We start from the raw sequence: 24,500 nt of genomic DNA, 5'->3' as shown, positions 1-24,500 counted from the left end.
TCATTGATCTTGTGCATTCATTTTATCCCTTGCAAACATAAATGATTGGGTTTTATGTGATGCATTGTACATATGAAGAGTTTATTTGCAAAAACAGATAACACTGTTTTTTTTTTTTTTTTTTCAAAAATCATGTTTTTTATTATGTTATCATGTTTTTATTGTGATTTTTTTTGTTTTAGCTGTATTTTTTAGTTATTTTTACTTAATCAAAATAACCCATCTGCAGTTTGATTGAGATTAATTGGAATGCACAATGGAAAAAAATATAATTTTTTAAAAAAATTTAAAAACGGAGTTATCTGTTTTTGCAAATGAACTCTTATATGCAAATTCTGCAGATTTTGCAATAAACAATAAAAATTGCACAAAGGAATGCACGAAAACAATTCAAATCAATCAGTAATGTTCTGCATTGTTTTTCAGCAAAAGTGTGTTTGAATTTATGGAGTTACTAATTTGTTTCGTCTTTTTCTTCTTGTAAAGAAAACATGAAACAAAACAGAAAATGTAAAATATAATGAAAAATATAAATAGTTCCAGCAAACATAAAAATGCATTACTAAAAATAAAGAAGTCATAATAGCATTGAGCCACATTGAATAGTACAATACTTTTTTCATTATTATTATGACAGTTTTAATTTGTTAAAAGATCGGTTCAGATTTTATAGGATGATTAAAGATGCCCCAAATCAGCCAAATATAATCAGATACACTTTTAAAAATAAAGCTGTGTTTCTGCAGTGATGCTATAGAAGAAGTATTTTTGGTTCCCCAAAAAACCTTTCTTTAAAAAGACAATTTTTTCTTAATGTGATAAAGAATTGTAATAATATGAATATTTTTTTTTTCCACTTTTAAGACCTTTTAGTGCAATGCAAAGGTTGGATGTTAAAGATTCTTAATGTAACCGTCAATCCCAACAAAGAACCTTTATTTTTAAGAGTGTACATACAAAGTATCTTTAAAATCATATTACTTTTATTTCTACAGCAATAATTTTGAGGGCCCAAGGACACATACAAAACAGAGAGCAGTTAACTTTAGTTAAGGTTCACATATTGTGCTGCTTTGAGCTTTAAACTCTGGAAATTTTCTTTCAAAAATCAAGGAAAAATCACTTGAAAATAAGTGATTCGGTCAAGTAAGCAGATCTACTTTTGGTCTGAAATCAACGGAGGGTATTTTCCTTCAAGTGTTCACATCTTCCTGAGCAGACAAATCAATGTTAGTGCATTGTAGTACGATAGCGTGACCTTATCAATCAGTGCAAGTCATCAGTCACCCTCAATCACATCTCAGACTAAATGCTGAACCAAGTTCAGCAAAGTCATACCAGTCTGGTGTGTGAGACAACGCCAGACTCAAATGTCTTTAAATCCATTAGGACTACTCTGCTTATCTTATCAAAGCAGGCAAAAGGAGCAAACTCAGTGTAAGAGATAATGAAAAAGGTAAGGAGAAAGACAAAGACATACCAGGAACAACAAAACAAGGGATGACCACCCATGGATTCATTTGGGAGTCTTACTTAATTACTTCCTTAATCGATCGTGCTCGTTGCTGCTTGGTCAGTAAAGACGGCTGGTACGTGGCCATTTATTGACCAGAATGTTGATTGTGCATTTGCTTTGCTGTACACAACGAAACCGTATGGCTTGAAAGAGAAGCTGGGGAAAAGACACGGCCCCATGTAAACTCCATAATGCAGTGGATTTGAAGAGTTGCTTACTTGAGGGTCTTACAATTTCTATGAAATACTGCAAAAGTGTTACAAAATAATATCTACCACCAATTACTTCCAGACTGATCATAGTTAACACCCACCAAGTGTTCTACCATCAAGACGCTATAGGTGACACTATCAAGACCTGTCAAAAAGGGGCAAACACCAGCAATATACACTAGCTGGCTAAACAAGCAACAAGTGGCAACTATCAGTTGTATCAATAGTTTTTGTATATGTATCATTGATCATTAAAACATTGATCAGCACGAATTTCAAACAACACGCAAGTTTAACTGTGGTAAATTTAGTAGAGGAAATAGTATTATACAACCTAAATACAGATGCAGTCCTCATTAAAAGTGTTTAAAAACTTTTCATTTAAAAAATGTCTGTATTCATGTTTCAACATTGCCCTTCAGTCTCTCTGAAAAGCTATAAAAACACACTTTACAACTCTTTGCAGCCTTGGATACACCAATCCAAACACCTTTATATCTCTATGCTCTCTCCAAAATCTTCAATATCAAGTCTTTGAAAGAGCATTTATTCTTGGCCTTGCCATCTTATGCACTGACACTTCTGACCGTTGAAAAATTATATGCCATTGCACTGCATCATCATCCACTTTGAGTCAGCTTTTTGCAAAACTGCCTCAGTCATCTCATACTGAATAATCTGAGCAACCTGCCAAAGACTGAATTTCATTTAGGTTTCTTTTCTTCTTCTTCTTTATCTTATTTGCTTTTACAGACGCGGTCTATTCCTTCTCCTCTCCTTTTACTCACCTTTGTCATCCATCTTTGTAATTCAATTTTTAACGTCTCGCTACATTTTTCTTTTTCACCGTCTCCTTTCTTCATCCTTCGCTACACGCTCTAAATCAGTCTTTAAGTCGTGACACTGCACAATATTGCCAGTGATTTGCCTGGCAGATGCCTTTATCCAAGGCCTCTGTTTCCACAATCACATTAGCCATTAGTACAGCTGGGGAGGCACTGGAGCGAATCAGGTTAAGTAGCTGCTCAAGGGTACAAACAGTAGAGGCCCACCTGGAGTTCAGGCCTGCCTGACTCACTTAAAAGTACACATACTCACACACTTGTGCATTTACATGCTTAGATATGCACACTCATGCACGCAGATGTTTGCTAATTCATATCAGACTGCCTGGGTGAGAAAGTAGTTAAAAAAAATGGACAGTACTAGAAAGACCGAAAGAGTGGACTGAATGGAACGTAGCTGCCGAGGTGGCACTGTCAGTTCAGTTTAATACACTTATGTAACCCTGAACATGATAGAGTGAAGAAGAGAAAGAAAAACCCTTTTGTCTATAGCATTTCAGCTGCACTGAATAACTATCTTATTTTCTTCTAAAAAGCATCCTTCAAAGGCCAACACAAAGTTCAGCACCATGGAAAACAGAGGACGCTTCAGGACCACGGACAGCTCTTTAAACAAGCTCAGAGCAGATGAACTGGTTGAATCCTGCATTAAGACACATTTGCTGTCTTGTTGCCTGTTCAGGCTGCACAATTCACAAATTGAGAACTCAACATACAGTTTTCCAAAAACCTGGAAATGCATTAGATAAAAGTGAAATTTTGGACATCCACATATATCCTTCTTAAAGAGATAATTCACCCAAAAATGAATATTTGTGATTAAAACGAGGGTGAGTAAATGATGACAGAATTTTTGGGTCAACTAATCATTTGGCATAAATGCATTAAAATAACTGACACTGAAGACCAGTGATAATTATTTATTTTTGATTACACCTATAGTTTGATTACAACAATAAAGGAATTGTTCACCAAAAAATTAAAATTTGCTTAAAATGTACTCACCCTCAGGCACAAGATGTAGATGAGTTTGTTTCTTCATTGGAACAAATTTGGAGAAATTTAGCATTACATCACTTGGTCACCAGTGGATCCTCTGCAGTGAATGGGTGCCATCAGAATGACAGTCCAAACAAACAAACTAAACTAGCAAATAACTGTTGCCCCTAGCTAACATATGAATTCTCTATATCCATAATATTGCTTTATCTAGCGAAAAAGTAGTCTCGTCTTGACTTTTTTTTACTGGAGGAAGCATTATTATGCTTGTATTTTGCCCAGAATTTTGCCCAGAAACAACAGTTAACATTTAATGATGGATTTGTTTCATACAAACACACATCTTTTCGCTTCACAAGACATTAATTGATGGACATGAGTTTTGCTGACTAGTTATGGGTTATTGTGATGTTTTAATCAGCTGCTTGGATTCTAATTCTGACGGAACCCATTCACTGCAGAGGATCCATTGGTGAGCAAGTGATGTAATGCTACAGTACATTTATCCATTTTTTTTTTAAATTATTGGGTCAGCCACCTTTAGAGTTTCCCTGATTGATTGACAGAACAATGGACCAATCAGAACAGAGTTTAAAAATGACTTCTAAAAAGCTTCAGTATATTTCTATGTTCTGAACTCATTTGGTTTCCATTTTTCTATATTTTAATCAAAAGTTTTCATAATTTTTCTTTGCCCCTTATCAAAAAGTCACCATGAATTAAAAAATTACCTATAGTATTTCCTAACTTTTGGTGGGTATAGTATTTGCCATAATAAGAAATTAATATTCTAAATATTTTTTCTTTTTTGAAAATATTTATTTTCATTCTTTTCAGAATTCTTTTCATATTTAACCTACTGTCAAGAAAATGTAAGTAAGAAGGTGATGTCCTCTGCATTATGTGCACAAACATAAACAGTTCTTAAAGGGGTCATATGATGCGATTTAAATGTTTCCTTTCTCTTTGGAGTGTTACAAGCTCTTGGTGCATAAAGAAGATCTGTAAAGTTGCAAAAGACTAAAGTCTCAAATCCAAATAAATAAAGGATCATGTGACACTGAAGACTGGAGTAATGATGCTAAAAATTGAGCTTTGCAGTAACAGGAATTCATTATATTTTAAAATATATTTAAATAGAAAACAGATATTTTAAATTGTAATAATATTTCACATTGATGTACTTTTTACGGCATTTTTGTTCAAATCAGTGCATTACAATAGTCCAGTCTAGAGGTCATGAATGCATGAACTAGCTTTTCTGCATCAGAAACAGGTAACATGTTTCGTAACTTGGCAATGTTTCTAAGATGGAAGAATGCTGTTTTTGTAACATGGGAAATATGTGCATAAATGAATGCAGCCTAAGTGAGCATAAAGAGTTAATTATTCCATAAAAACTTACTTATTCCAATTTTTTTGACAAGTAGTGTAGGTGCATCCCAATTTGCACACTTATGCACTATTTTATGCCATTTTGTAGTATAAATAGCATGAGTTCACATTGAAAATCCCAACAAGAAGTGTACTTCAAATACTTAAATGATGCACTGTTATTTACCAGAAAAAATTGTAATGTTGGACACTTCATGCACTTAACGGTCACATTTAATAATGTAGCGGAGGTGGACGGGCTCCAATGCTGGATAGCAAACTACCAGCCTAAATGCCATACACTAGATTACATAGAGTACAGTAGAGTACATACAGTAGTGCACACTTCAATATGGTAAACAAGCATTTTTGTTTGAAGGTACCTCATAAGGAAACAGAAGGGCTTTTCATATTTTGAATATTTTACCCTGGTAATTTTAAACCAGTAAATCCTGTGTTATCTTGTTTCACATTGCATACTGTCCATACTTAACCCAGGGTTAACAATTAATCCTGGGTATTCATAATCTGATGCTTCACATTGTATATTTTATTTTTGGCATCAAAAACCATGATTGAATAAATACAGTGCGCAAAGTACAGTGTGACTTCCAAGTCACTGTACTGTAACATCATGTCTAATGATCCAACAACAAATTGAAATGATATTTAGAAAGAACCAAGAAAATATTTTATGTATACAATACCCATTTTGCAGTAGAAACGGAATCAAATTTATATATAATCAAATTTTCTTCTTGCAGTCACCTCAACAGATCAGTTATGGAAATTTTATATGATATCATAGGCAATAAAGGTACAATCTGTTTTCAAAAACCAACCAGGGGTGCGTTTCCCAAAAGCAACTATGGTCACAAGTTCCGTCGTTACCAATAGAGCTCAATTGAACTTGCGACCATATAGCCAACGATGGTTTTGGGAAACACACCCCAGGTTAAGGTATCTTTCAAACATTGGATCTGAATGCACATCCATGCCTTTGTGTAAAATCATACAAATAATGACTTGATTACACCTCTTCTATGATGAATACAGCGGCCACAGAACATGTGTCCATGAATATAATAGGATTGGAGGAAACTGATCTATTCAGAGACTTTGAATAATCTGTATCAAATCCGACAACAACATTTCGGTGGTGTAACTGTCCAGAGATTACAAATAGGAGGGAAAAAAGCAGTGATCCAGTTTTCTTTAAAATATTAATAATATTTGAAAATGTGTGATGTAACCAAATCAAGTATTTGTAGAAAATGGTAAATAAGGATTAAACTATATTAGATACAAATACTGCATTTCTAAGAACCCACATAGCAAACCCACACTCTTGTCTAGAAATGTAGTGGGGGAGAAAAGCTCAAAAAGGGCAACATTAATCCACAACATTAAACACAGCTCTACCAAACAGTTACACAAACCAGAATTATTTAGGTTTATTAAATATACATGGCTTATTAGGTGAGTAGGCGGTGGGGGCGTGGCCACTACTCAGGCAACCGCAACCTGTCAATCATATACTGTGGCGGGAGCAGAAAACGAGTGTCAATGAGGACGCCTGTGGTTGCCTTACTTTTCCTATTACTGTTTGACATCCTGTGTGCGTTTGGACGAAACCCACAGTAAACTAGAGGGATCTCACAACAGCTCACAGAAGTTCATTGGCCGCAATATATGGCAGTGTAAGTTGACAAAATCGTCTTTAACACTTATTGAGTCGGGGTTTTTTCTCTCTCTCCAGTCACCTAACCAAAGAGACACCTGCCGCTGACGACGCAGGCTACTCTCTCCTTTTGTAATCTCGACCGTCCATCGACAGTTTGTCCTACCATTTTTCTTCTCTTGAGGAGGATTTTGTCTCAGAAAGGAATTATTCAGTAACTTGTTTCAGAAAATTCCAACAGACCTGCTCAGGATGCCTTGGATGAGCGTCTCTCTGCTATTTGTATTCATCTTGTTCTTTTTGCTGTATTTCCCCTCTTTCATCTTGCTATTGATTTGCATCACTATAAGTGATGGAAATGGTATGGAAATATTACTCATATTCAAACTGAGGGTCAGAGTATGTGGCATGAATGTCAGCGAGCATTGCACTCCAAACATGGCTTTAGCATTACTCAAAATCTTCTGGAGCAAGCTATGGGCCCAACAAGCACCAGCTGCAGCAGCAATTAAATGTGTAAGAGAGTTTGTGTGTGTGTGTTTGTGTGTAGAAAAGATGAGAAGAGAGCCTCATTAATACCCAGGTCCTCATTATCTTAACCACAGCATCTTCAAAGTGCACAGCAGTCACACGTTTCCCTGCGTGTCACATTCTGTTGATACTGTTATCTATTACCTTTAATTATCCTTTGTGTTTGAACGCAAGTTTCGGTTAGATGTCTACAGATGTCTGCTTATCTGCATTTACAGCAAGATAAAAAGTAGTCTGTATGGAATAATTCATTCATTTTGTTACATCGGTGATGATAATTATGTATGGTTCATGAAATATGAAGTGGAGAAGAGTGAAAGGTTTGTGCATGTATGTCAGGTATGAAAGAAAAATAGCAAAATATACTTTTGAGATATCTGGGTGTCAGTTCACCATTTAGTGCTTAATCCTGTTCTGTACACAGTTCAGTAATTTACAGGAGTGAAAACCGCATTCTACAACTGAATTAACTCTTGAGAAATGCAGGTAGCGACAGCCGCATTAACAAAAGTTCTATGCAATGGGGATGGAACTGAATTGAACAACTAGTTAATGGCATATTTAAATGCGTATCGGAGCTGTGTCTCGCTTCTTGTGACAAAATCACAGGGAAAGAGTGAGGTACGAGCCTTCACTCATTTGGGTTGCCAGGTCTTGCTAGAACAAGAACAAGCCTATAATAAACCTAAATAAATCCAAATGCTTTATTTTGGAAATAAGACCAAAACATTTACTTGTACCTGCCCACTTTAACAACTCCATGAACTGGATTGCTTTATGAGGCAAGGCCAAAGACACTTATACATGTACATTTAAAGATACACTTTATTTCAGACTCAAAGTTCCACATCAAAAGACATACAAGCCTATGCATGAAAAAACAGTTACTGAAAAGCGTAGTGGGCAAGTGGATGTGGCAAAATTGCAAGAACATGCTTTGTGAAGCAGATTTCTGAAAATAAATGAAACAAAGCACCTCTGTAGATGGTGATTTGGTTAAAATCGCTGAATGTAAGTATTTGGAAATTTCAGGAGTGAGTTGTGTTCCTTACACACATGGAACAATATTTTAGGGGATTCATTCCTGTTTTTAAATGCAGTTGTCACTCCTGAAACTTCACAGTGTGCGTGAACGCAGGAATATTATAATGGCTCTCGCGGCGGTTTCCCTCTACCTCCTCGCGCTCGCCTGGACGAACTTGCGCCCGGTTCACGGGAACAACCGTCACGCCGTTTACTGGAACAGCTCAAACATCCAGTAAGTGGGTTCATAAGTTTTCTACGGCGGTTATGGGGAGATTTAGCTCCCGTGCAACGGTAAACGCGTAAAGAATGAGGGAGAAAAGACCGGTGAATCTCGCGGATAACATGTCCGGGTCATATTTTATCAGAAAAAAAACTAGAAATTGTTTTTTATTTAAAGCTGTTTAAGCACAATTAAGATTTTGTGTAAAATTACATTATTTTAATGTCAATTAAGCACATTTTCGTCCCAGATTCTAACGTAATTTGTCTGTTCAAATCTATTCTTATTCAAAATGAAAATATATTTTGAATCAAACAAATGGTTCATTTGTTAATTTTGGGGTGATGCATAACCCGAACACGTTCTTGACAAGTTGCATGAGATTCACCTGAGTTTTGATTTAAGTGACAATTGTCTGGTCACGTGCTGCACATTTCGACCGCTGAGGAAGAAGTTGATGAAGTGGCTCCTGATTGTGACATGTTTGCTTCAGCCTCCAGATTGATTGATTTATTTTACTGTCACATGACTTGATTGTGTGCTGACAGGTGATAATTCACATTAACTGACAGCTGAGACTGGATAGCTAAATAATCTCTGAGGAAAATCAGTGTGCTTTTCTTCACTTTTTTTTATATCTCACCATAGATCTTTCCCCCCCTCCTCCTCTGCTGCCCTGTTCTCTTGTCTAGAAGTGCTTCTATAATGTAGAATGTCTACTTTTATTTCTGTCTTAAATTTATTTTCATTGAGTAAATAATCCAGCTATAACTCATAATGTTTGTGTTTACTAAATAGCTATTATTCGTAAAAAAAAAAAAAAAAAAAAAAAGTAATATTTATGAGAACTAGTGGTGTTTTTTTGCTGTTATTGTTGTGTATGAATGTTTCTAAGAGTTGTGCTTGTTCAGAACTCAGTGTCAGGGCGTTTGTACCTGCATGTCTCTGTTAGTACAGAGTCTATTTCTACTCCCACACTGGGAGAAGATCTGTAAAATAATGCGTAAACTGACCCAGATTGCAGGTAGCCGAGGAACTCTCTGAGGCCTTACGGCATGAATACTGATCCCAGATCAGTCCTGAGAGGCTTAAAGCTATGGGCCACACACTACTGAGAAGCGCATGCAGGCATGGTACAAACTGGAGCAACAATCTCCTAACCAACCGGTTCCCATGAGCCCCTCAAGGGCATGAGAGTGTTTATGGCCTAGTGGGTTGTCATAGTTCTAGGTGAGACCCTCCTTTCGCTCTATCCGGGAGCCTAACGCTTGGTCCAGCTGAGGTAGATGAGTTAGCGGTGGAGCGCTTTATGTGGGCTAACGTAACCGGGCTCATTCTCACGCCGCATCCCAATGCTCACATCGCCGAGACGGATAAAAGCACAGGCTGATAAAAGCGCTTTCATGGATGCTGCAAGAAAACCTTGCTCACGGAGTCTGTTTGAAATTTCACTATAAAGTCAAGTGAATAGAGGATCATCAATCATGTGAGATGATGTGTCTGAGGAAAATGCCAAATCTGAAAAGCCAGAAAGAACACGACTCCCAACAGAAATTCGTATGGAGTGCTTGAGATATGTATAAACCACCAAAACAAACACGTATGGGGTGTTGATTCGGATGGCGAGGATGAGTCAGTAGCACACGGCTGGGCTTTGATTGCATCTGCACAGCCCCATTAGGAGGCAACGCTCTCAGCTTCTGCTGGCACTGGCACTGCAACCCAAGCTCATTACAGCTGTCCCAGCTAATGGAACACACACTCACACACAAAGTCATTTAGTTGCGTTCTGTCCAACACACACGCAAAGTCCCTCGCAAACAAGTATGCATACTAATGTACTTTATGCAGATCAACTGACTTGTAAGCAGAATGAGAAGAACATTCATGCACACATGTGACAGGAAAAATCCAACCTTTTTACACATATACACACACACACATCATTGTTGCTCCCAGATTCTCTGCTAATTAGCGAAGTTTGATGTGGAATATGTGTAGCTGAGCAAGGTGGCCGTAGGGTACATTTCCTGTGGCGCCGTGGCCTCTTACACCCCGCACCAGGTTGGTGTCACGGCCCAGTATCAGAGCAGGGCCCTTTAATTGGTCAGCCTCTGTCAACATGATGATAACAAAAGAGAGCCCTGCTCTCAGAGCTCTATGGCCACAGTGAAGGGCTTATGTAAGGGGAGATTTACCTTAGAAGAAAGACCAAATGAAATGTAAATGTACTGTGAAAGAATGAACATGCAGTCTAAAACACATTGCAACCTTTAAGAGCTTGGTCAAATTAACTTGAAACTTGCTTGTAGTGAATTCATACTCGCCTGTGGTGTGTCGCTAAATTCAATTTTTGTTCCTGTAGTTGTTTACCCCTGAAGTAGCTGTGAGACTTGATGACTTGATTGTTTCAGCCAAACCAGCTGTGGTCCTGATTTACTAATGGTCCAAAAAGCAAAGTAAGATTATTTTCTAACACAAAATCTGAAATGTAATCCATTTGCCCTGAAAATTTGAACACTTAAGTCACACTTAAAAATTAATGAATAACTTTTATATGTAGCACACTTTTTTTTTAAAGCAAAATAGTTAATGTTAAAATTAATGAAAGACTAAAATATTTAGTTACTTTCTGGTTGTCAAAACTTGTTTATAGTGATAAACTACACCCGTGTGACCTTGAGAAACTTCACACAATATAAATCACCTTGACATCAGTTGCTTTAAGGGGGCTAAGAATCAACAGGTTTGAATATATCATCATTTTGAATATATTTGTAGATGGACTTGTTTGCAGATGCCACTTGGTTTGATATTTCTAATTCAGAGATATTCAATGATGCATTTTTAGGTATGACCAAAGTGTCACTGTGGCTTATATATTATTGCCAGATTTAAACCCTAAAATACTATACTTAAAGGGATACTCCACCCCAAAATGAACAGTACAGTATCCACACCGGTGCGGTGACTAACAGCCACACATTCTCCTCAAAACAAATGCTGAGTAGCCGTGCCGACGCACAACCCACGTAAAGATGATAATTACGAAATAACTGCAATTGCAGGTTTCAAACAGAGATGGCGACAGAGGCAAAACTTACGGACTGCAGCTTTAAAGGGATACTTCACCCCAAAATGAAAATTTTGTAATTAATCACTTACCCCCATGTCGTTCCAAACCCGTAAAAGCTTCTTTCGTCTTCGGAACACAATTTAAGATATTTTGGATGAAAACCGGGAGGCTAGGGACTGTCACATTGACTGCCAAGTAAATCTCCGCATCACTGTAGCGCCATTTTGGAGAATATCCACTGAACGTAAGCAGTGTACGCTCTTCTGTGTCAGCCGCGACACACGGATATGTTTTCTACGTGTATTTACGCTTTGATTTGAACGAAAACAGCGCATCCGTGTGGCGCGATAAAATTCAGATTGAACCACTGATGGCAGATGGACTTCTGAGATATTCTGACGATGCTTTTCATACTTTTCTGGACCTTGACAGTGTAATTTACTTGGCAGTCAATGTGACAGTCACAAGTCTCCCGGTTTTCATCCAAAATATCTTAAATTGTGTTCCAAAGACGAACGAAGCTTTTACGGGTTTGGAACGACATGGGGGTAAGTGATTAATGACAATTTTCATTTTGGGGTGGAGTATCCCTTTATAGCTGCAGTCCGTAAGTTTTGCCTCTTTGTCGCCATCTCTGTTTGAAACCTGCAATTGCAGTTATTTGCGTAATTATCATCTTTACGTGGGTTGTGCGTCGGCACGGCTCCTCTGCATTTGTTTGGAGGAGAATGTGTGGCTGTTAGTCACCGCACCGGTGTGGATACTGTACTTCGGAATCACAGATTCTACGTCTTGGATGTATAACCCAAATAAGAATTTTCCTCAGAAAATGTCATCTGAACAAGTAAGTAACATGTCTGCCACTTTTGTTCTGACCAACTGAGAAAAAAAAAACATTGCAATACATTGCACTACCAATGGTGATTAAATCTAACGATTGCTTGGCTCATATCACATCGAACCGTGCAAATTATTATTATAACAATTTGAGAACGAAGTATGTTAACAACATCAGCATAGCGTGACTGTGTATTTAGTGTGTATTAGTGTTACCTGTAGACAACTGGTGACAATGGGTGAATCTCCAGTTGTCACTCATGATTGTCATTTGGACCTTTCTGGATTACAGTCTGCCATCAAAATGATATGTTTAATTATTCCAGCATCTGTGAGAAAAGGATATAAATGATCCGCCACCTGCAGCATCCTTATGCCCGGTTCAGACTACACGATTTTAGCCCGATTTTGCCATGATTTGCTTGACGTAGGGTGTCGTGGGGATTCGTAAACGACAATGGGCGTCAGGACGCAAGATTCCATAGTTTCAGCACGTGTAGTGTGTCATAGTGGACGACAACCGATTCCGCGTCTGCGATGCTTCACGACATCACGACAGAAAGACTAGCATGTTTAAATTTTTTTTCCGTCATCCACGACGAGTTCTGTCACATTGGTGACGTTGACCAATAGCAGCACAGAAGCTCTTTCATACACAGGTTTCAAACATGGCGAAACGAAAGAGAGATGATGGTGCTGCTAGGTGGAATTATGAGATGGAGGAAAGGTTCGTGGAGCTGTGGCAACAGTACTCCTGCCTGTATGATGTGTCATCGAGGGACTACCACGACAGAACAAAGAAAGAAAAATGCTGGCGAACTATAGCGGAAGCGCTTCAGCAATGTTTACACTCTTGTTTTCGGAAGTCAGTCGCTAGTTCCGCCTTCTCGATGACATCACGCGCGTCGTTAAAGACCGCAACGTGCAGTCTGACATGTTTCTTGTCCACGACACGACAAGATTTTAGGAGTCAAAATCGTGTAATCTGACACAGTGACTATCGTGACCGACAAAAATATCGTGTAGTCTGAACCCGGCATTACATGCGATATAGCCTGCTAGCCGGGACTCCTCCTTTATGTTTACAGACGTGATGTAATGACGCAAGACAAATGGCGGCAAGCTTATATTTGCTTGCATCTTTCTTTGATCTATATTTTAGCCTGGTATTCTATATTCTAACCTGTACTCCTCTGAATAACCTTGTAACTTTATTACAGCACTTCTCATGTTACTGCCTACTTAAGATGAATCACTTTTTTGTATTTCGCATTTGTAAGTCGCTTTGGATAAAAGCATATGCTAAATCAGTGGTTTTGCTCATTTTGTATGTCTCCCTTATCTGACAGACCAATTTCAGATCATGCAGCTCTCTGCTAACAAGCTGATTATTTAAGTCATTTGTGTAAATATAGGAAATACAAAATGTGGTGCTGGGAGTACCCTTATGCCGAGTTCACACTGCAGGATTTTAGCCCGATTTTTCACTTCCTATTGTAAAGTCATGCAGTGTGTAACCTCCTGTCGTCGTTCCATCGTGCAGTGTGAACACAGCAACAACTGAATGCTACCCCAGATAGTCGTTCAGTGTGAAACCAACAGTGATGCGACGTCTTTGAAAATTGTGCAGTGTGAACTCGGCATTAACTGCTGAGCACCATCGTGCTAAATGAATGTGCTAATTTCATGTTTTTTTTTTTTTTATTATTCACTTGAAAATGATTGACACAAACATACTGAGGTAGTTAACTTGGAAGTGTTCAAATACTCCCAATCTATTGGCAGTTGATGTATTTGAGTGACCGCAGTGTTCTCATGTTTTTCTGTAATGGTGGTATGATTCCAGACATAAAGCTTTGATTTATTTTCTTTTTTTAAGGCATAAAATCAAATTATAGAGGTGACACTGCGATGATGCTAACATATCTGGATTGTTTTTTTGTTTTTTTTTGTATTAGACCAGACCAAATGTATTCTTCTTTTCTACTAGATGAAACAGGACTAGGGGGTGGGAAAGACTAGGAAAGTTTTTATATTTAGTGCACAATCTTCTGTGCTACAGAGCAAATTATCATCTTGACAAATGGCTTTCCTGGGAAATGGAGGCATTGGGTGGAGTGATCAATGACCAGCCAAGCAGGAGGCTTCCTCCTGCAGCTCATTACAGTCACATATATCCTATTAATGAAAAAAACAGACAAAACTCACACAGAAAAACAAGGTCACATGCAGAGTACGGTTGCTCCCCCGAACGCGATTTTTACTGGGGGACCCCCTCGAAAGCAATTGGGCTATTTTCAGGCTAGTTTTGAGTAGTAATTGGGCGGGTTTTGTAGCGAAAACCTGGCAACCCTGCACCAGACAGAGCTGTCGGCGATTCTTCCTATTGTAAAGTCATGCAGTGTGTAACCTCCTGTCGTCGTTCCATCGTGCAGTGTGAACACAGCAACAACTGAATGCTACCCCAGATAGTCGTTCAGTGTGAAACCAACAGTGATGCGACGTCTTTGAAAATTGTGCAGTGTGAACTCGGCATTAACTGCTGAGCACCATCGTGCTAAATGAATGTGCTAATTTCATGTTTTTTTTTTTTTTATTATTCACTTGAAAATGATTGACACAAACATACTGAGGTAGTTAACTTGGAAGTGTTCAAATACTCCCAATCTATTGGCAGTTGATGTATTTGAGTGACCGCAGTGTTCTCATGTTTTTCTGTAATGGTGGTATGATTCCAGACATAAAGCTTTGATTTATTTTCTTTTTTTAAGGCATAAAATCAAATTATAGAGGTGACACTGCGATGATGCTAACATATCTGGATTGTTTTTTTGTTTTTTTTTGTATTAGACCAGACCAAATGTATTCTTCTTTTCTACTAGATGAAACAGGACTAGGGGGTGGGAAAGACTAGGAAAGTTTTTATATTTAGTGCACAATCTTCTGTGCTACAGAGCAAATTATCATCTTGACAAATGGCTTTCCTGGGAAATGGAGGCATTGGGTGGAGTGATCAATGACCAGCCAAGCAGGAGGCTTCCTCCTGCAGCTCATTACAGTCACATATATCCTATTAATGAAAAAAACAGACAAAACTCACACAGAAAAACAAGGTCACATGCAGAGTACAGTTGCTGACAACTAAAAATGTCCGCTCTGTTATTCTGAATGTAGCTTTGCTTAGTAAGTTTCCAGAATAATTTGAATGCTTTGAATGCTTCTAAGATGTCAGTTTGATTGAATGCTTTCCTTTACAATACCCTCAGACACAGGTCAAGAATACATTCAGTATAGATCAGGGAAGAGTAAAAAAGTGATTTTAGGGATGTGTACTTTGGTAATTTTGACTGCTTGAGTTCCAGACAGACGTATCGGCTGCAGTGGGACGTTGGGCAAAAGAGCAAGTTCTGCCTGAGCTATTTTTATATTGTTGGTCAATGTAGATTTACGTCAAATGCATGCTTAGTTTCTAACACCAGGGGTATTGCATATTGAAGAAACTGTGTTGTTAAAATGGTTCAATTTTAAAAGCATGTCTCAGGACCCCTGCATGCCTTCCATTTCATCAGTTTTACTTCATTAACTATTTAGCTGTTGTCACATGTCTCTCCAAATTGAGTCTTTAGTGCTGTGACCGTCCCAGACTGAAAGTCACCATGTAGAGTGTCAATGTACTATAGCTGGCCACACAAAATACCACCATAATCACAAAATTAATAAAGAAATGCTATGAAGTTGTGCAATTATTGTGTTTTCATGGTTTATCATTGTGTATGGGCATTTTTGCTTTTATTATATAATTACTTGTTTAAGACTGCGATTTGCTGCTTTGGATGATGTAACTTTAGTTTAACATATGTAATATTAAAAAAAAAAAATCATGTATGTGAATTCTTATGCCCTCGAATGTCTTACTTGGATGTAAAAAAAAATGTAATGAATTCAAACCCTGGCTTCCCAAGTCAGTCCTCATGCCAAGGGACTCAATTTGTGCAGGTAGATAAAATCTATTTCAGTCTTTGAGCAATTTTTTTGTGCCCAAGAACAAGAGGAAAGTCAGTTATTGATGGAATGGAACAAGGAATAAAAATATTACTGGAGCAAGGAATTATTCAAAAGGTGTTAAAAGAAAGTGAGACTGGCAAATTAATTAACAGAGAAATTAGGAGCAACAATGAAGATTAGAAAATTAATTGGAAATGGGGGCTATAGAACGGGAAGTTTAGAAGTATTTTTCCCCTGGAAAAGAAGGTTAAATTGAGGATGGTTATTGAACCACATGGTTTTAGTCATGTGGATTGATGCACTGAGGCAAGCGAACATGTGCTGTGCTAGTCTGTTGCTGTATTCGGCGGCTACGCTCTCAAGAAAAGAAAAAGACAAGTGGATTTGCAGCTGATTACATGCAAGCCTGTCCATCTGGCTTGGCATGATGGCAAAGTCTCTGTGATTCTGCATATCAAATGCACCTTATTCCAGCATTCAGTATTCAGTCATTCATTGCCAGTGAATTACTACGGATACAGAGGAAGTAGGAAATGCGTATTTAAAAAAAAAGATTTGTACATGTGTTTGTGTTCAAGTGATGTTTTCTCTTGCTCACTAACAAAATTCTTAAAAAGCCCAATCAATCGCAATGCTAATCAATGTGTGATGTACTTGAGTAAAGCTTTAATGAGCTGGAAGCATGATAACCTGTTTTCCCGTTGCCCCCAACAAGGCTGGATCATTCCTGTAGAAATGACACATCTGTGCTTAACATCCCCCTGGTCCTGTGCCTGCTGCATGCATAAAGAGAAAGACTGCCTCTGCTGTCTGAAAGAGCATACGCAGAGCGCTTCGGTGGATGTATCTGTCCAACCTGTTCCATCTCTTTATTTTTGGCATGGAGGATGACAGTCTGTAAAGACCTGGGTGAATTCCCTGCCATGGTGTGACTCATGCCTACAGCCTTTGCCAAGTAAAACCAATCGCTCGCTGCATAATTTCTTGGTGTTCCCTTGGGAAAGTCAGATTGAGGAAAGGGAAGATGATCGATCTGGACTGAATGCAGGAACGGCCTCTAGCCTCCAAATAAATATATAACCATTAAATACGAGGCCTTTGGTGCCTGAAGAACGGTCGATTTCAGGCCTTGTGATAATCAATGCGCAAATTCATTTTTGCTTGAATGTGACACAGTGTGAGAAATACCAATTAGAATTGAGAGCGGAGTGGGAAGAGGGGAGGAATTGATTTGAATTTGAGAGGAGAGGGTGTAAAGCTTGGCTCTCTCAAACCGTCTACCCTGAGGTCACCCCCTTCAGACACCTAAGGAACAGAAAGTGAGAACGCATGGGAGATGGAAAGCTGGAAATGATGGTCAAATGGAAGTCATCGGAGGAGTGGATGCATTGAAAGTGTAAGGTTTTTACATTTTTTATGAGTGTTTGCCAAGTCAAGCATCACTATTACTATTACTATTACTATAAGGATTTGAACAAACCTCTAAACCGAAGTATTACAGTAAATTCAGTGTGTAACTCAGCCTTCGCTGTTTGTGCTTTGAACATGAATGATATCTCAAACAATGCAGCTTGAGAAGTGTGCTGTTTCTTTAAGTGATCTGACAATTTTTGCCTGCCAGACAATAAAATGTGTTGAAAACTTGACTACATTATGGCAATGCCTCAACCACTGAGAGTTTGGTTTTGTACAGGCAAGCACCACTCGTGTTTTCTTAAATAAACTAGTTTAGTTCATTGTTATTGTCTTTTTCCAGTTGCTTATGTGTGAAAAATAATATTTTTTTATTTTTCGAGAAGATGCACTGTAAAACATTTCTACCTATTTCAACTTAAAAACTTGTTCATTTGCTGCCTCAAATATAATCAACTTGGTTGTACAAGTCATTTCAACTTAAATTACATTAAACTGACAAAAAAAAATCAAGTAGAATTTCATATAGCTTATAAAAGTAGAAATTGCTCAGCTTATTTTGATAAGTTTAAGTGATAAGTTGTCATGACATTGATTTTATAATTTTTTACCGTGTGCTGAAGTTTGACTGGACTCTTGCATATTAAGTGTTTGGAAAAACTCACAAGAACACTTTATATCTGTCATTGTGTAGATCTTTAGATAGTCTCGCGTAGGCAGACCTTCAGACTGACGGCAGAAGGTCTGGGAACCTTGACTGCTTTGAATGGCCAAGGCCCGCCCAGGAGGCCATATGACTGGCAGGTAAAGCAACCAATCACATTTCATTTTGTGCCACCTCATGTTTAGGGCTGTGGAAATGTTGCCACAATAACAGGCCGGTGTATAAAACACATATTTTTAAACTTATTTTAAAGATTCTATGCCGCAAACTTTAAATATTTCACATACTTTTGAAAATCCAGCGTTTAGTTGATCCTGATAAGCACTCATCGTCACAGTTGTAAACACGATGGCGTTCTTCTTCCATGAGGGGATTTTGCGTCACGGCATCTTTGTTAAAAAACGCGACACACGCGTATATATTCTCGACACACGACTCCCAGAAGTCCTGTATAATTCAACCAATCCAATGATGACTTCGAAACTCCTAAAGTGTTTCCAATTTTGTGTGCCGTAAGCATCAGACGTTCAGCCAACGGTTCGTGGCGTGACATCTGAGGCTGAGACACCATCTTCAGATGGTGCCTATGGATATATGTAACACTTAAATGGACTGTTTGCATTGGCCTCACAGCACTTCAAGTGCTTTTGTTGGGTAGTTGTACAAGTCCATTTAATATAATCACTGTTGCTTTCCAATTCATGTTGCTATAAACACACAGAAAAGCTACAGGGTGTCCGCGGGTCCTTAAAAAGTCTTAAAAAGTCTTAAATAACGTTTTCCTAATATAAGGCCTTAAAAAGTATTAAAATGTCTTAAATTCGGATTCGATGGGTCTTAAATATTTTTGGTCTCATTACCGCTAAAATATATTCAGTCTGACGGACCTAATGACTGTTTACAATCATTAGACAGATATCGTAGTAATAAATATAATTTATTACAGCAATGATATTTTGTTTTCTTTTTAGTTTATACACATTAAATATTACATATATGTATGTAATAAAATGTGTATTTCCATTACAGGTTTAGGTCTTAAATTTCATATAAGGTGGTATTAAAAAGGTCTTAAAAAGTCTTACATTTTACTTTTTCATGTCTGCAGAAACCCTGAGCTAAGTGGAGTTTGTTTAGGCTCAAATATATGAGCTCATAGCCAGGATTTTGTTGTCTGCAATATTTTGCTGTATTTATTGCTGAGGTCCACGAGGTCCACCAATACCTGTATACCTCTTTACAAACACTGTGTTATGGTCCTTAGTCATACTTTATTTTATGTGAACAAAATCTAATCTGAGGGATGGAAATGCATTATGTTGTAGTGTTGTGCACCTGAGTGTTGATCTTTCAGATCACAAATGGTTGAAAATGCGTTTTTAACAAGAACAGCAACAACAAAAAAGTCAATGCTGATGGTGAAAATTTAGTTTTTGACTATTTGTTTCACATTCACTTCCATTTTAAGGCAAGAAAACAAAGTGTTTAAGACTTAGTTTTGGCAGTTTGTGAGGATTTAGTGTCGTTATTAAGAAGGTATTTCTCCATCATATACTGATGCGTCATTTACCTGGCTATGGGATAATTAGCTCAATTAAACATTTACAGTAATTAATCTAAAAGTGTTAAAGACTCTGAATTAGCTTGACAAGCTTCGTTTTCTGCCCTGTGTTGACAAATTTCCTATTCAAAGAGACATTTGGGGTAACATATTTCAAAATGCTAGTCCCTTTTATTCATATATTTATTTGTTTTTAATTTACATCACAGCTGTGTACGAGCTTTCTTAGTATTGCTAGTCAGAACTTGCTGGTATTGGCTGGAGGGACACTCTCATTTTAAAGAGCATTTTATTAGACATAAATTTGGATACAGGGGTGCAGGATGAGTCATCAGTATTTCTGGTCCTAAAGAGAAGAACTGCTTATTATAGAAACATATTTGCTCAAATATATTTGTATTAACTTATAAACGTACAATAGAATGTAAATTACCTCAAAGCAAACAGAAATGGACTAAAAGAAACAATTTTATTTCTCTTTCAGATTTCCCGCCAGGGTCTATTTCAATTACATCAAAGTGTATTTAAGGATTGTTGTGAACCATATCTTTTGTTTCACTTCAGGTGTGTCATGTGAAAGAGAAAAACATGTTCCAGTGGGCTCTGTTTGTTGTATGAAAGGTACCCATGTGTGTGACATCACTCCCCTGAGTACTCCTGATTGCCTCCCTAGAGAGTCACTGTCAGCACTCTGACCTAATCACTGAACTTGTCACAAGGTCAGGTGATCTGTATGCAGTTACCATGGTGACCACAAAATAACAAAAGAGCCACACGTGCCTTGCACTTGTCGTCATCTGACAACTGTAAAGGCACTGTATTCCACTACTCAGCTATAAGTGCAGCGGAATACTTGAAAAAGTCTGACACGGAAATGCCATGGGACGTTAATGGTGGAAGAATAGCAACGCAACGACTCTCTAGAGCAAGGCAAGCGAGAGTGCACACGAGTGCACATTGACTTCAATCGCCATCACAAGCCATTAGTATTCCATCAGCTCCAAGGTTATGGAGTGTTCACTTAACCGAAGCGCCAAATCCTGTTGAGATGGGTTTCCCACTCCTGACAGGTAAAGCCAATTCCAGACTCAATTATTTGAATGCAAATGTTGTAGTGGAGAGCCACCCCAACTTCAAGTCCCATTGCATTGTTGTACAGTATGTCTGTGACACTGAAGAGGTACCTATTATTTTCACTGGCTAGATAAATTGCTTTTGTTCTCAAGATGCAAATGTTCATACATTGTAATGTGATGGAAGTCACCGGTACGTGGAGTCTAATCGGTTAGGTTCACTTGAAGAAAACACAATATAATATTATAATATATGTTCGGTGTGTATATTAATTCTCTTTTATTCCGTGTTTGTGTAAGCATGGAAGTAGCAGAATCTCTTTTTCACAATATATATATTATGTATTTGTTAGGGTTGCACAATATATCCGTACCATATGTGTTTAAGAGACTTTTATTTCATATTTTTTTGTTAGAATACACTTGTAGAATTTTAAATAATTTTAGTTTTTAGTGAAAATAACATGAAAATAATTGACATTGCTATCAGACAGAATTGTAATAATAGTGCATAACTAGTATTTAGGTATTTTCTTTGAGAGCTCTGATTTAACATTTGACAAGATGAGGTGAGATTGTGAAATGTCTTTAGGAAATTTGATGAGTAAATAAAATGCACATTTAGAATCATATATTTTAATTTTTTTCTTTATTTTACATCACCAGCAAAATCATTCCAAATATATTGTCACTATTCAATCAGGACCGTGTGAGGCGTCAACTTTTAGGGCATATCAGTAATATAGGGCTTTCATTTGCTTGAGTCTCTTTTTGCGTTGTCAGAGTTTAACTTCAACGACTATACCACTGGGTGCCATGTCTGAGATTTTCTTTCTCCTGAAGTCAAAAATGTTTGATTTTAATAAAGAGACAACCACCTCTGACTCTCCCTTGAGTGCAGTTAAAATGAGGCACTTCAGACAATTCATCAAGAAAAGGCTATTTTGAATCTGGACGTAATAATTAGTTATTCTGTTATAATTGAGAATTTGCCTATTGATGCAGTAATTATAAGATCTCAGACCCTTTGGCTGCCATCAGCACAGTAATGATAACATCAGAGGGAAATTGAAATCTCTCTCCAGTGTTTTGCACATTCACTCATGCAAAAATGTAATTCGACTTCCCTTCAGTGGCAGTCGAGGGTAACCAGAAGTTAAATGCAACTACTTCAAACGTCCAGGAAAGTTAAAATCAGTGCAAACTTCCAAGCGAAGCGAATCCATTTCATTATGGCGCGAGGTGCGACGTAGTTCGACTCCAGACGCTCAGATTAAGTGGTGTGGATGGGACGTCATTACACAGGAAATTACATACAACGTTACTACTCAAGGGCAACAGAGTAGGAAGTCTCAAAGACAAGTTGGTGGAACTAATGCCTACTTCATTTCTTAGGTCTAAGGAGCCTTCATCAGCGCTCACTCCATCGCTTTTATCACCCTACATTTGTTCGGTGATTGAAAAACAAGACTGCAATTATCCTCAATGTGTCATCCTTGAGCGAGCGAAGCGGGAAACAAAACCTTCATCTCCATTGATTAAGCTCAAGCTGCCTTGAGTCTCTCAGTGTCGCCCCATTTCACGGCTAAACTTGGACCAGAAAGCACAAACGGGGATCGATACTAACCCCCTCCCCTCCCGACATCGACATGGACAGCTCGGGATTGTTGCGGCCAATGCTCCCTGCACGTTTCAGCCTCATCATTTACTCTTGTCTCATGTAGGCCTGCATCAGAAATCCATTTGGCCGCCTTGATGTGTAAATTTCTTTATGGTTAATACATGAGCTCAGGCATCATCTGGCTACCCTTTACAAACATTCACAAGGTTTAATCTCTGCTATTTCCATTGATGCCGCCTTTGCCATACGTGTCTGACCAATCATTTAGCTTATATGTCTTGCGGCATGCATGCAGCACATCTCGATGTGGATGGCAGAAAATTTGGTCGTTTGTGCATAATAGAGCATCGTTCATGGGTTTATCCCAATATTTTTCTGGGGGGAGCGAAACCTGTTTGTGTTTACAATGCGCAGAGCAATTTGGTTGGGAATAATGCTGTGTGCGCATGAGTAAATTTGTGTACATTGCGAGCGAGTCTGCCTAATGATGATACTGTGGAGGACTGCGGCGTGTTTGTGTTAACTAGGAAACTCTCTGAGAGTCCAGATCTCGGATCCCAACCACACTGTGTGTGGGTGTTCTGAATATCAATGTCCTGCTGTCCTCTCTTCTCGTCTGCCCCTGAAAGCGAGCGAGAGGGAACGTGTCCGTTGGTGTTTGTGTATTCTCACACATAGGTAGCATATGCAGTATCATTGTTTATTAAGCATACATGGGTTTATTGTTTATTTTGTTGCTTATTGTGGGTTTTTGAGGCGCAGACCATGTAGGTACCTCGGGCAGGATGTGTGTTGGTGTGCGAGTAGGTGGATGCATCACTGACTCGAGTGTTTACAGTAGCCTGTGTGGGTGAGGTAGTTTGTACGCAATGTCAGGGAGTCATTTAGCTCTTGGTCTTTGTAGTCGTTCACTGCCCACAGATAAATACGTGTGAGTGTTTCCCGTTAAAATACACACTTGATACTGGACACCTAATGAGCAATTCTGTGTGGGTATGAGAGACAGGAAGTGGTTTATGCAGCCTTTTAGAATAGTACTGCTGAAGCCCTGCGTCAATGGAAAGTCCCAGAGGAAAGGGCATGGATGTGGGAGGTGTGTGTTTTATGAGTGTTTGTGTGTAGGGAATTGGCTTTTATGGCCAGTACAAAAGGCTATGTTCGGAATGAAATATTAGCATACTGCTTGCTGCATGCCACTCACATGCAAGTGTGGCTTACTACTGTTTGAAATGTTTGATCATTGTCCTTCTGTGACTATTTCTGGAAAATATGTAACAGTAAACATTTTAGACTGTACTGTAGTATGCTACAGTGTTGCGTGTTGCATCCACGTTCCATGTTTAGGCCTAATTCAGGAAATTAATTCAGTTAATTAATACAGATATTTAGCATTTTAATTTAATTTTGACTACCCAATGAAATAATCCAAGTAGATTTTAAAATTTGCAGTTGTTATTGCTACCAGTTAATTTGTCAAACTGGAAATGGAGGGTCCAGTTCAGATGCAATATCCCACATAGTTTGCTTAGGTTGTACCCTGCAAGTTTTAGCAATTAGGTAATCTGGTTTTTCCATGCATGCAGAATGGTATGCTAGGATACTACTTTTTCTATCTACTGTTCTTTAAACAGTACAGTATATCAAACTGTATGCAAGGATAAACCTTTAAATCAATGCTGCATTGTCACATGACCTTACTGTTTTTTTTTTTTTAATTCAGCTGATATTGTCAGTGCTGATAGCCTCTTGGGCAGCGTGCCAACAAATGGCTGTGCAGTTGCGCTTTGGGTGTCCAGAGTTCGAATCCTACCTCGTGGACCTTTCCCAACCCCCCCCCAACCCCCGT

The 24,500-nt window shown here is 38.3% G+C and overlaps 1 protein-coding gene across 2 annotated transcripts in view; it reads left to right on the top strand.

Annotated features, from left to right (window-relative positions):
* Positions 1-6,321: 6,321 nt before the first annotated feature.
* The window catches only part of LOC107750808 (ephrin-A3-like), a 93,121-nt gene continuing 74,942 nt past the window's right edge, over positions 6,322-24,500 (top strand). The window contains exon 1 of one of the 2 annotated variants that reach the window (XM_016566332.1): positions 6,322-6,646. In XM_016566332.1, coding sequence (XP_016421818.1) covers positions 6,639-6,646 — 8 coding nt within the window. In that variant the 5' untranslated portion in view covers positions 6,322-6,638. Of the gene's footprint in view, positions 6,647-8,291; positions 8,417-24,500 lie in introns of those variants that run through there. The other variant, XM_016566330.1, reaches the window with a different exon arrangement.

The sequence above is a fragment of the Sinocyclocheilus rhinocerous genome, unplaced genomic scaffold, assembly GCF_001515625.1.
Source record: "Sinocyclocheilus rhinocerous isolate Xijiao unplaced genomic scaffold, SAMN03320098_v1.1 scaffold2437, whole genome shotgun sequence".
Lineage (NCBI taxonomy): Eukaryota > Metazoa > Chordata > Actinopteri > Cypriniformes > Cyprinidae > Sinocyclocheilus > Sinocyclocheilus rhinocerous.
Note: the sequence above shows the minus strand (reverse complement) of the source record. Positions and strands in the feature narration are given on the sequence as shown.